We start from the raw sequence: 12,373 nt of genomic DNA, 5'->3' as shown, positions 1-12,373 counted from the left end.
CACTACATCTGATTCGCTGAGTGTAAGCCCCATGCCACAACCTAGAGGAGGGGAGCCTGGAAGGCAAGAGGCTGGCATTTTTAATGTCTCTCATGAGAGCCAGACTTTGACACCCACCAGACTCATAAGTGAGAAATTTCCATGAAACCAATGGAGTTCAGAAGCTGTGCAGCCAAGGATGATGCCACTACGAGCAGACATCTTCCAGGTCAGGTACTCAGGAGACTGAAGACCAGGTGAGAAAATCCGCATGTAGGAGAGGCATTCCTTATGCAGTGGCACCAGGGCCATGGCAGGACCCTCAGAGACCTGCAGGAGGGCTCTGGGAGTCTGTGGAGGAGACTATCAAAGATTCGTGTTCAGGACCAGGCCCTGGGAGAAACTGAGGCCTCAGGCATCCTGGAGGCAGCAAACAGGCAGCCCTCAGGTGAGGTCTGAGAACATCTCTGAAACCTGCTCAGAAACCTGCTCACCCTCTGTCCCATTTCCTTTTAGTGCCTTGTTCTGTTTGGCCCTTTCCTAAAGCCAGCTGTAAACCTCTAGGCACCGGGTGGTTTGTCAAAGTGTTTTCACAGGTAGGTTCTGGCCTTCCTAGTGGGCCAGGTGTGTAGGTGGCAGCAGCAGCCTTGCTGGGGCCAGAGAAGCCTCAGAATCTGCCTTTAGCCAACTCTGGTGGCCTCATGTTATAGAGCATGTGACCTGGTATCAGAGAGGATAAGAACTGAGTGGGGAAAAGAAGTCACATTTATTGGGCATCCGTTGTGGTACAGCAGCAGCAGCATCAACATGGAAAGAGTTATTGCACATTTACTCTGCCCGATATTGTGCTAAGTGCTTAACATCCACCATTCCACCAAACCCTCAAAGAAACTCTGTGAGGTGAGTACTATCATTCCTATCTTCCAAAAGAGTTCAAAGAATCTGTCTCAAATCAGTCCATTGTCAGTGAAAAAGCCAGGATTCAAACTCAGGTTTGCCTGATCCTCAAGTAGAACCCTTCCCAATAGACGCTCGGGCTGGCAGCAGGGCAGCAGGAGACAGGCCTGAGCCAGACCGTACCTGTGAGGGCCACTGTCCTGAGAGCTCCTTGGGAGGTAAGGATAGAGAGAGGAGGCCCCAGAACACTTTCCCCAGGGCCCTGCCCCCAGGGCGTGTTCTGGATATGTTTGAAAGCCTGCACCCCACTCTGGAAAGGTAAGATGTGTCAGGCTGTGCTTGCAGACCTGGGGTCAGAGGCCACAGCCAGGATATAAGTCATCTGGGACAAATGCTTGAAATGGCTCTTCTCTGAGACTTTCTCCTTGGGCAGTCTGTGAGTGACCGAGGGTAGTGCGAGAGCCCACTCCAGAGGCCGAAGCTGCCCACAGCTGGCTGTGCTGATGAGACTGCTTGCGTTCCCTTTCTCTGCCTTCTACCCCAGTGATTGGCAACCTCAGCCCCAGACAGGCAGGCCCTTTTCCAGGAGGCAACTAGGCAGAACACACAAGGGCCCCGTAGGCCCCAGGCACCTACTTAACCCCTCCTCCCAGGACTCGTCCATGTCTCTAGGCCTTATTCCTCCTTGACTTTGAAAACCATGGGTTTAGCAGTCAAGACATTTCTGAAATCAGCACAAATAGATTTTATAATGGGAGTGGGGTGGGGTGGACTAAACCAAAATTCACATAAATATGTCAAGTTAAAGGCACAGAAGAGCTAATTCAAGAAAAGGCAGTCCCTCCCACTGTGCCACGGGCTCTCCAAAGCCAGGGACCATGTCCTACTTGCTTTGGTGGCCCCCTCATAGTGAAGCACAGTGTCAGATTCATGCTCCACAAAAGCTGTCTTGCTCATTGTGGAGGGCCTAGAACAGTGACCTGCACATTGAGGGCACTCAACAAATATTGGTTAGCTAAGTGATTACAAGTGGTTTGCCTATTTCGTCTTTGGATAACGTGTGGCATCTTTTTTTATCTCCCCCTCAGTGCACTTCCCCTCTCAGCATACCCTGTCCTTGGCCCTCCCATAGTTTCATCTCCCCAGCCCTGATATCCCTCAAAGTATCCCCTGTTGCCCCCTGCTAAGTTTTGCCAAGCAGCAATCTCGTCCCCACCCCAGGCCCAGCAATGCTGAGAAGTCACACTGCAACCCGCCTGGGCTAGTTTCTCAGCAGTTTTATTGAGTAGCTAGAGGAAGTGTCATTTTCCACAGGACACGTGTCCTCTACCTCATACAAGAATTGCTTTGGGACAGAACGACAGACAGAAGGCAGGGCAGGGCAGGTGTTAGGGAAGGGGTGTGAGCACCAAGGGCAGCTCAGCTCTCCAGGGTGGCCTGTGTCTGCTCCTGTTCCGGGAGGGCCAAGGGCTGGTCCTGACTCTCTTTCTCCTTCAGGGTACTGAAGAAGGAGTTGACCTTATCCCTCAGGTCCTTCTCCAGGAAGCTCAAGTGGCCTCCCACGTCCCCCGTATAGGGGCCCAGTTTCTGCTTGAGCTCCTCCACCTGCTGCACCAAGGCTTTGTTGAAGGTCTCACCATAGGGCTGCACGTTGCGGCGGAACTCCTCCACCTGCCGGTCCAGGTGGCTGCTCAGCTCAGCCAGAGACTTCTGCAACCCCTCGGTGTTGCTCCTCAGCTTGCCACGCACATCCTCGGCCACGGGCGCCAGGCTCTGCCGCAGCGCCTCAGCGTTGCCCGAGAGCTTGGACTTCAGTTCCTCAGCGTTCTTCTTCATCTGGAAGGCCAGACCCTCAAGCTGGTGGTTGAGCTTCTCCTGGACGTCCTGTGCAAAGGGAGACAGGCTGCGGCGCAGCTCCTCCACGTTCTGGTCGATCTTGACCATGAGCTCGTCGGCGTAGGGAGTGAGGCGCCCCTTGAGCTCCTCCACATTCCGGTCGATTTTGGCTTTCAGCTCATCGGCGTAAGGCGTCAGCGAGTCTGGAAGGTTGCCCACATTCTCCCGCAACACGCTCTGCAGGCGCTGAGCGTAGGAAGCAAGCTGGCGCCGCAATTGCTCCGCCTGCGTGTTGACCTGGGTGCGCAACTCAACCGCGTAGGGTTCCAGGCGCTGCTGCAGCTCACGCACGTTGTCCCCGATCTTCTGGCTCACCTCACTGGCGTGGGGCAGCAGCTGGGCCCGCAGGTCCTCCAGCTCTTTCCGAATGTTCTCCTTCAGCTTCTCTGAGTCCTTGGTCAGGCGTTCATGCAGCTCCGTGGCGAAGGGCACCACCTTCTTCTGTAAGTCGACCGCGTAGGGATTCACTTCCCCGAGTTTGCCCTGGAAAAGGGCGCTGCCGGGAAAGGGCACAAGGGGACCACGGTTACACTTGTAATTACATGCCGGGACCTTGTCTCCTGCCATAGCTCTCACGTTATACACACACGGACTTAGGACAAGTGGAGTGCTCAGGGTTCACCCATCTTTTTCCTGTCGCTTTCCCTGTGGTGGATCATGATTTGAGAGAATAAATGTAATAAACCAAATTATTACATTGAATTTGTATCCCTGGATCTCCACCTGGGTTCAAGTCACGGTTATCACATAACCTTGAGCAGATTGCTTTCCTCTCCCTATCTGTAAAGAATGGACTTTAAGGTCCTTCCTTGCTGAGGTGTGCTGTGACATCGATCACATTCTCTAATAGAATGTTAGACATTCTAGGCATCTTCCAGTGTCTTCTAGCGATACGAAATGCTGGTTTCCTTGCATATGCCCTCCCTCAGAGGCTTTCCAAATATTCCCACTTCCCTTCCCATGACTTCAAGGGCCTGTCCTTCTGGAATGTATTAGAACCCAGCTTGCTGGACAATTCTCTCCCTCCTTTTCTTTCATGATCCTGAGTGCTAAGGTGTGGCCATTTGTCACATCCTAAAAAATTCAAACAGGAAGACACCTTAGGAATTATTCAGTCCAACCTCCCTGTTTGCATATGTGGATCCCAGGTCTGGAGACCTCAGGGACACCCAGTGAGTCAGTGGCAGAGCCGTGGGTATCCTGCCTCTGAGCTCGGCCCTTGCAAACACATTGCATGGCTTTTAAGAAGCCCCACCCTGTAAGCTGTGCCCCTCTTACTTGAGCCGTTGGGTGAGCTCAGACTTCTGGAGCTGTTCCACAGTCTCCTTGGCATTGTTGCTCAGCTGGCTGAAATAGTCCCACACCACAGTAGCAACCTGGTCGGCACTGACTTCCGCCCGAGCACCTGGGTAGGAAACAGAGCAATTCATGAGGACCTGTATCCTTCCTTGACCCTCTGCACCAGCCCTGCACTGCAGACTGGATGATGGTGGGGGAGCCCAACCACCAATTCCCCTTTCAGCTTGTCTAGTTAGAGACCACAGGAGCATATGAAACATGTATGGCGCCCATGCTAGTAGGCCTACTGTTGTGGATGGGCCAGCTCTCCTGTGAGCTGGGTGGCAACTGGACTGCCCCATGCATCCAGCTGGGGACAGACAGGCACTTGGAACTGTCCTCTGGCCTTGGCGCCAGACTCTTCACCCTAACCCACTCAATGCAGCAGATGTATCCTGCCTGAGAGCCCTATCCAAAGGCAGCACCTACTCACCAGTGACAGCCACCAGGGCCAGGGTCAGGACCACAGCCTTCAGGGACATCCTGGGCTCCTCACTGGGCTGGAAGAGTCTCTCACCACACTAGATCTTTCCTGGAATCAGAGGGAGCAGGAGGAGAGGTTCTCAGGTGGCTCAGGTGCTTCTCTCTGAACTCACTGAAGCTCAGAGCCAGCCAGACATTTAAACACCCGCCAGGCTGCCCTCCCCGCCTCGCCTCCCCATGTGACTCCACGCTGGAAGGTGACACATTCCCAGGAGGCCTCTTGGACTTTCATGACGCTAAGACGTGAAAGCTGACAGCAGACTGGGGCTTGCGCAGCAGTCAGAAGCAGCTGTTCTCTGCCCCACCCAGTATGAAAGGGAGAGTGAGGGAGCCATAAGCTGTGGGAGAGACGAGGTCCAGAGAACCCCTGAGCCCACCTCTGGGTCTGTGCCAGGCTTTGGCAGACAAAGTTCACACCTCCTCTCTTTACCCCAGAGGAGAGAGCACCCCTACCTCCAAAACCCCCAATCCTGACTTCATCTCAGAGTATCAGACTGGGACACCCAAGGCCACAGGTGGAGTTAGCAAGGTAAAATCCAGAGTTCTAGTCAGGGTGCACCCAGGAGGAGGGGCCCTCGTGAGTGTTTGGGAAAGGGCCTTGTATTAAAAGGGTTAATTACAGTGTGCTTCATGTCTCACCACTGCCAGCTGTGCCACCTTGGTCTAGTGATTCAACTTAGCTTAGCTCAGAGCCTGTATCTCCTTTGGAAAATGGAGTTGTTGGGTATATTAAATGAGATATTTCCTGTGAAGTGAGTAGTACAGTACCTGGCACAGAGTAAGCACTAAAAAGTTGTTTGTTGTTGTTGTTGTTGTTGTTGTTAATGACATTGTTTTTCTGATTTGCACTAAAGCAGGGAGTACAGTAGAGTGTTCACACCTCCAGTGAGTGTGGCAGAGTTAGGACACGATGCAGGGTGATGGATGGGCCTGAGGCCTGAGTCCTGTCCACTTCCCTGGGCAGGAGTCGTGAGCTTGTGATGAATCACAGGACCTGAGGCTGTTGGTGGGCCTCTCGTCTGGGGGTGGGGTGATGGTGGGGGTGTCCAAAAGGTCTTCTACTTGAACTTCAAACGTTTTCTCCAAATAAGGTCACATACACAATCACAAAAAGACATCCACCCTATGCTGGACTGTGCCACGTTGCGTGACTGAGATGAAAATCCATTGTATTGCACTTTTGGGTTGGTGGGATTCCAATTATCTGGCATTAGAACAGAACACAGGGTGCTAACCCCGATTTACCATGTCTCCATTTTGTCATATAGCAGAAGGGGCTTGATGTCTCTTGGGATGAAGACAGCTAAAGGCTTCTGTTGCTTGCACCCCTTCTGCAGGGTTCCTACACCCCCATGCTCACCTCCAGTGTCAGGGAGAGCCTCCTCCCTGGAGCAACCCACACTGTTTTGCAGCAGTTAAGGGTTCCAATTCTGGAGTCAGACTCCTGGTTTTGCATCTAGACTCCCCACTTACTGTCTGTGTGACCTCGGGCAAGTCTTTTTAACCTCTCTTAGCCTCAGCTGCCTCCTGGGCTATGAGGATTCCATGCGACAATCTGTGTGATGCTAGGAACAGTGTCTGGTGTGTAGTCAGTGCCCATCACGCATTAGCCATGTGCTACCCCTGAAAGGCTGACTCCCTGCAGTACAGACCCATTGGCCCTGCTCCTACTCCCAAATCAGGCACAGTCCTGACATTGAGTGGGTGGAATACCATTAATGATGCATGTATTTCCCACAGTCTGTGGGCATGTTTTGTATCAGCCTGTGAACAGATTAGTGCTGGTGGCGGGGGCAGGGGCGGGGGGTGGGGAAGGGGAGGTCAGGAGAATGAGAGCTCCATGCCCATTCTCAGAGGGTGCAAGTGCTGAAGAAAAGAGCAGGCTCTGCCTTTGCTAGGCCTCTGGTTCTCTTTGGGCCGAGCCCTATGAGTCAGGGGATGGCCACATTGGTGAGCACAAAGGGCCTGTGTAATGTTGGGTGAGTTGAGTCCCTCTTTGAGTTTCCGTCTCCTTGTTTGTACAACAGATAGACCTAAAGGTCAGTGAGGCAATCAGGCTGATAGTCTTGCGTCACCTACAGCCACCCTCTTGTCCCCCTACAAGCATCAAACCAGGGGTCAACCCAGAGATCAGAGTTAGAAGGGGACAGCTCAGTCCCAGTTGGAGACAGGCTCAGCCAGGGACAGGCGAATCACATGGACACACATCTCCCCACATGTTCCACACCGACCCTTGTCCCAGGGTGGAATTACAAGGAGTTATTCCTGTTATGATAGGAAAGATCTGGCTAAAAACTAGGAGGAACTTCCAGCGTGGAGCAACATGGTGAATTGGGGCCTCTGGCTGGGAGGGCTGAATCAGAACTGCCCCCATCCAGCCTAGTGGCAGGGGCAAGGATCACAGAGATTCATGTACTAAGCCTCACTTGGATACAAGCAGAAGCCAAGAGAGTCACCTAAACCCCAGAGGACCATTTATGGCCCCCGCTGGTCAAGCCTCTCCCGTCCCAACTGGTTACTCCCTAGAATGGATCTGTGGACCAAGCCCAGAGCAGTCTCCTCAGTCTCTTGTTCCAGGGGAGCCAGGTGGGAGGGAGAGAGAGGAGAAAGGAGGGAGAGGAAGCTTAGCCTGACTACTGAGAAGGCTCTTACCTTACAGAGATCCAGGCTGGAGCTGCTAGGAGGAGCACAGGCACTTGAAAGAGATAAGGTCCCAGGCCTCAGGGCATGCTGTGATCCACCTGCATGGGCCCACCTACCTGGTTTCTCTACCCAGCTCAGGAACACCCAACTGTGTTTCTCTGCTTGCACCTTCTGGCCTCCCTGGGCTCCATGGGCCCACTGCCATGCAAGAGAAAGAGCATGGGCTCCTCTAGACCTCCGCATACATGGAAAAGGAGTTGGAGGTATCAGGGTTAAGGGATCCAGCCATCTTCTTCTAGCGTGCCCAGCGGAGTGGAATTTTTCCCCCAGCTCAGCCTGGACTCTGGATTCCCACTGTGGCCCTCACCTCTGGGGATGAGGAACAGGCCAGAATAGAAAAGGAAAGTGGGCACAGTTGCCTTCTACCTTCCCCAATGCCCACATCCTTCGGTGACCTCCTAATCACCTTCCTTCCCTTCCTACCCATCACCAAAATCTGCGCTCAGAAAGAGATATGAAAAGGGTTTTCTCTGAGGTATGAGTGACTGATAAGTCTCCAAGGGTCTCATCTCTCCAAGCTGTTTAGTACCAGAGCAGGTGTTTGAAGACCTGGATTCTTGTTCCATCTCTACCACCGATGGATTGTGCACAAGGGTACATCTCTACCCCTTGAGCCTTAGGTTTCTAACCTATAAAGTGGAGTTAATGTCTACTTCATAGGAATCTGAATAATTGAATTTTAACAGAAGACAAGGTCTAAGCCAAAACAATGAATCTCTATTAGAGGAATTTCAAGACTCAGCCATGGATAAAGAATTCTGAGGGTAGGGCCAGGCCATTTTCTCAGGCCTCTGACTTCACACTGTGGGTGGGGTTAGTTACTTCTTCCAGAAAGGGTGGCTAACTGCCAAAATCCCAGTTTCTACCTGGGAAGCTCCCTCTGCCTGTTGACTGTACTGTCAGAGGAAGGGCAAGGTGTTTCAGAGGAAGGGAGAGAGGTTCAACGCGCCCCTTTCGTGGCCCAGTAGCTTCCTGTGTATCTCCTGCACCTTTCACCATAGCTCTGGATATCAGTATTCTATCTTCATTTTACCGAGGAGAAAATTGAGGCTCTGAGATGTTAAATCTCTGGCCCTGGGTCATATGAGTAAATACCAAAGGCTCTGACATCTTAGCACCCAGAAGACAAAGTCCCCTGAACTTGCCATCCAGGCCATGGCTCCCAGTGTGGGTCCAGCGGATACCTCCCGCCGAGAAGGGCCTGAGGTCTCGCTGAACAGCCAGCGGCCCCTGCACAGCGCCTCTGTGCCCTCTTCCCACCAGACTGGCCTCTCCACAGCTGTGGTTCCTTCCAGTTGCCCACCTATCCAGGGGGGCTATGAGGGCTGCTGTTTTCAAGCTGAAGAAACTGCTGCCCACGGTGAATGGTACTCGGGGCTGTGAATCGATCACAGCTGCCACAGTTTGGGGAAGGCCCCAGCCACTAGCCCAGCTCCCACCCTAGGGAATGTTATCAGTGGGTTCAGAGGGCAAGGTGAGGAGAGGGGAGGAGGGACAGGACAAAGGCCTTGGGCTCAGAGTGGCCTTGGCCTGTTCTCCCACCACCCTCCCACCTGGGGCAGCTCAGGGAGGCCTCTGGGTAAGCAGCACTGTATTGAAGCCAGCAATGGAGAAGCCGAGGAAGGGCACTGTGAACTCGACTGTGTCACCCTCCCCACACAAGCCTCTGCCTTCTGTGACTTCACTCTAGACACCCCAATCCCAATGCCCTGAGTTGTTCTCAAGTCTAAATAAGCCCATTATCCTTCCAACCCTACTGCCACCCCAGTCCAGGCTGTTTTCAGGACTCGGGGGTGGGGGAAGGAGGGATCAGTGTGAAAGGCTAACGTGGGACCAGAGGCCTCTGGCTTGTCCCCTAAGCCCCTCTCCCATGTCACCAGCTTCTCCCTAAGGAGCCAGGGGTGCTCAGAAGGAACAGGGTCTCCCCAGGCTCCACATACCCCCAGTTCCTGAGCCATCTGAGCTACGGGGATGGCAGGAAGTGGCATGGGCACTCACAGCCTTTTAGAGATTTCCCAACTCTCCCAGCAGGCCTGGCTGCATCTGGCCACCCTGCCTCAGGCCCTGTCCTAAACTGATCAGCAGGTGACCTTTGCCCAACTTGCGTGCCGCTCTGGGGATAATATAAAACAGGTCAGAACCCTCTTGTCTGCCTATTCAGTTCCTTCCAAGAAGCAGCTGCTCCAGGTAATGCCCCTGTGAAGGGGGAGGTGGGGGACAGGAGAGCAGGATAGAGAGGGCCTGAGGAGGATCTCTGCTGGCCCGGCCGGCAAAGCCTGGAGAGGAGTTGGCTAGAGCCAAGGAAGACTTAGGGCTTGATGAGTGACCCTGACCCCCGATTTCACACGGGGGAAACCGAGGCCCATGGAGAGGAGGTCAACCACCCAAAGCTACATGGAGTGTGGTGGCAGACCTGGGACTGAAACCCGCTCCAGATATGTTCATTTTCCCCCAGTTCTGCATGCTTAGGACTGGAAGAAACCTTAGACACCCCAATCCTATCCCAGACCAAAAAAAAAAAAAAAAAAAAACCCAAAAATGGGCCTGGAGAGGGGCAGAAATTTACCCAAAGTCATGCAGCATGTTAGCGGCAGAAACCAGACCAGAACCCAAGTGTCCTGATCCCTAGGCTGGTGGATTTTCTTCTCCGTTCATCCCACCTCTCTCACTCCTGCTGGGTCCCCCTGAGCCTCTGTTGGAAGGCCCTTCACCCCTGTGCCAGCGTAGGTACAGTCCTCTCGGCCTGGCTTGACGACTCAGGTTCCACCTTAGGTGCCATACCACTTCCCTGGGGAGGGCCCAAAGGTGAGGAGACTTGGGGCACCACTCACAGGACACTTCCCTGCAGGAACAAAGGTGCCATGCAGCTCCGGGTCCTCCTCGTTGCTGCCCTCCTGGCGCTCCTGGCCTCTGCCCGTAAGCAGCTCGCGGGGACTGGGCTGGGGGAACCTTGGGAGGCGGCTTGGTGATCCTGGACACTGACGGGGCCTGAGCAGGAGCCAAGGGCTCCCCAGAGGCTGATCCGCTCCACTCAGCCCTGCTGTCTTCTCAGGAGCCTTGGAGACCGAGGATGCCTCCCTTCTGGGCTTCATGCAGGACTACGTGCAGCAAGCCAGCAAGACGACCCAGGACACACTGACCAGCATACAGGAGTCTGAGGTGGCCCGGCAGGCCAGGTACACTACTCTCACTCCCCATCTGGGCTCCAGCTCCCTCAGCTCCTACCTGCCCCAGACTTGGTGACCGCCCTGGTAGTGATGCTGTGGCTCTCCTGTGCCCAGCCAGGACCTGTGCCTCTCTGAGCCTCCATGTTCTGGTCTACAAAACAGGCGTCCCTCCCAGGGCTTTTCCAGGCTGCCTTGGAGAGACGCCAGAGGCATCTATTTCCTCCTGACCTCTTCTCCCTTCGTTGTCCCTCCTTTATCCCTCCGGTGCTCTGCGTGGCTCTACTCCCATTTAGCCCTTACTCCCATTTTTCTTCACTAGTAATCTGGCTAGAGGTTTGGCTGGGAGTCTCCATGGTGTTTGTGTGTGTGTGTTTCTGCCTTGTTCTAAGCCCTGGGCTCCAGGCGAGCAGGAGTCTGTCCTTCCTCTACCACCCTGCCCCTGCCCACTAGTCCTCTCCCCACCTCCATCCACTGGCACTGGCCGGCATTTACGTAGCAGGGGCATTCACAAACATTCTTAGTCCTCAGAACTAGCTATGGGGTAGCTATTGTTTTCCCCATGTGCAGATGGGAAAATCAAGACTCAGAGATGTTAAGCGACCTGCTGCTAATCAGTCTTCTGATAATTTTCCACATGAGAGACTGCTTCCCTCTTCTCCAACCCACTCAAGAGCCGCCGAGTTGTATAACTCTAATGGGCATCACTTGCCTAGAATAGAATGACAGCCCTGTCCAATCAGTCCTCTCCAGCTTGCCTCAAACCAGTGGGGACACAAACGTCTGCCCCAATCTGAAGCAACAAGGGCTGGACTTGAGCTAGGGCCCCATCACCACCTTCTGCCTCTCTTCTTCCTGCGTGGAGCTACTGGGGACCCTGCCTGAGGTCTCAGGGGTGTTGCTGGGTGAGGTTGAGAGGGAGGGGGAGAGGCGGTGTGGATATGGTTGGGGGCCCCCGTGGTGGCTGCTGCCCACAGACGAGCTCTCGCCCCACCTCTGTTGCTCCCCCTTACTGATTTAACCCCTAGGGGCTGGATGACTGATGGCTTCAACTCCCTGAAAGACTACTGGAGCACGCTTAAGGACAAGTTCTCCACGTTCTGGGATCCCGCCCCTGAACCCACGTCAGTTCCACCCTCTTTGGTTGCCTGAGACTTTGACTCTCCAGGTCTGCCTGCCTATTCATGCTGCTGGCTCCTTGGGTCCTGCAGCCTTCAGAGCTGCCCCTGAAGTTTGCTTGAGATAGTGCCCTCCCACTCCAATCCCCAGACCTGGCCCACCCCTAGGCATGCTGTCCTCCCAATAAAGCCGGATGAGAAGCAGCGCGCTGTGAGTGGGACATCCTGTGCATGCCATGTGTGTCTGGATGTGGACGTGTTTGGGCTGTTCTGTGGGCGGGCGCTGGACTGATTCCCACTCGGGCAGGTCTGGGGCCAGTGCCCTACCCACCTCTTAGTGCCTGGGTGGTGTCTGAGCCTGAGTTTCTTCATCTAAAAGGTAGGAATAACCCTACCACCTACCTGCCTGCCTTGACAGGTTTATGTGGAGGAGCAAACAGGATGATAGGTTTGACAACATTTTGATAAACTGTCAAATGCTATACAACATGATTTGAGAGTGTATTCTGTGCCAGACAATGTGCCTGGCATTTTTATGCCATCATGAGAGATGTGATTATATGTGTTCATCAGAATTATGCAGCTGACTTGAACTCCCTGGGTCATCTGGTCATCTCAACCACACTTAAGGGAAGGAGGCCCCTGGCGCAGGCTGTAGTTTTGGCTCTATCACGTTATAGCAGCCTGTTTCTTATCTGTAAAGTGGGCACAATAGTACCTCCTTTATTATAGATTTGTTGATGAATGAATGAAATGAGAGTGCAGTACCTGGTTCATCGAAGATACCTGGGAAAT

The 12,373-nt window shown here is 53.8% G+C and overlaps 2 protein-coding genes across 2 annotated transcripts; one reads left to right on the top strand and one right to left on the bottom strand.

The window, feature by feature from the left end:
• Positions 1 to 2,137: 2,137 nt before the first annotated feature.
• On the bottom strand, positions 2,138 to 4,720 carry APOA4 (apolipoprotein A4). Its single transcript, XM_016134921.2, has 3 exons — positions 4,544 to 4,720; positions 4,051 to 4,177; positions 2,138 to 3,268 (listed from the first exon to the last, which is right to left on the bottom strand). The coding sequence occupies exons 1-3, from the start codon at positions 4,590 to 4,592 to the stop codon at positions 2,296 to 2,298; spliced, it is 1,149 nt and encodes a 382-aa protein (XP_015990407.2). The 5' UTR covers positions 4,593 to 4,720; the 3' UTR covers positions 2,138 to 2,295.
• Positions 4,721 to 9,418: 4,698 nt separating this feature from the next.
• On the top strand, positions 9,419 to 11,799 carry APOC3 (apolipoprotein C3). Its single transcript, XM_016134920.2, has 4 exons — positions 9,419 to 9,483; positions 10,145 to 10,212; positions 10,349 to 10,472; positions 11,489 to 11,799. The coding sequence occupies exons 2-4, from the start codon at positions 10,158 to 10,160 to the stop codon at positions 11,610 to 11,612; spliced, it is 303 nt and encodes a 100-aa protein (XP_015990406.2). The 5' UTR covers positions 9,419 to 9,483; positions 10,145 to 10,157; the 3' UTR covers positions 11,613 to 11,799.
• The last annotated feature ends 574 nt before the right edge of the window (positions 11,800 to 12,373 follow it).

The sequence above is a fragment of the Rousettus aegyptiacus genome, unplaced genomic scaffold, assembly GCF_014176215.1.
Source record: "Rousettus aegyptiacus isolate mRouAeg1 unplaced genomic scaffold, mRouAeg1.p scaffold_m13_p_5, whole genome shotgun sequence".
NCBI lineage: Eukaryota > Metazoa > Chordata > Mammalia > Chiroptera > Pteropodidae > Rousettus > Rousettus aegyptiacus.
This window is presented reverse-complemented; position numbering and strand designations above follow the sequence as displayed.

What these genes read in the sequence shown, in the direction of transcription:
- APOC3 (XM_016134920.2), top strand. Translation starts at nt 10,158, where the DNA reads ATGCAGCTCCGGGTCCTCCTCGTTGCTGCCCTCCTGGCGCTCCTGGCC. An exon ending in GGCGCTCCTGGCCTCTGCCC is followed by an intron (nt 10,213 to 10,348) that starts GTAAGCAGCTCG and finishes CTGTCTTCTCAG; the next exon opens with GAGCCTTGGAGACCGAGGAT. An exon ending in GAGGTGGCCCGGCAGGCCAG is followed by an intron (nt 10,473 to 11,488) that starts GTACACTACTCT and finishes TTTAACCCCTAG; the next exon opens with GGGCTGGATGACTGATGGCT.
- APOA4 (XM_016134921.2), bottom strand. Translation starts at nt 4,592, where the DNA reads ATGTCCCTGAAGGCTGTGGTCCTGACCCTGGCCCTGGTGGCTGTCACT. An exon ending in GGCCCTGGTGGCTGTCACTG is followed by an intron (nt 4,178 to 4,543) that starts GTGAGTAGGTGC and finishes TTTCCTACCCAG; the next exon opens with GTGCTCGGGCGGAAGTCAGT. An exon ending in GAGCTCACCCAACGGCTCAA is followed by an intron (nt 3,269 to 4,050) that starts GTAAGAGGGGCA and finishes CTTTCCCGGCAG; the next exon opens with CGCCCTTTTCCAGGGCAAAC.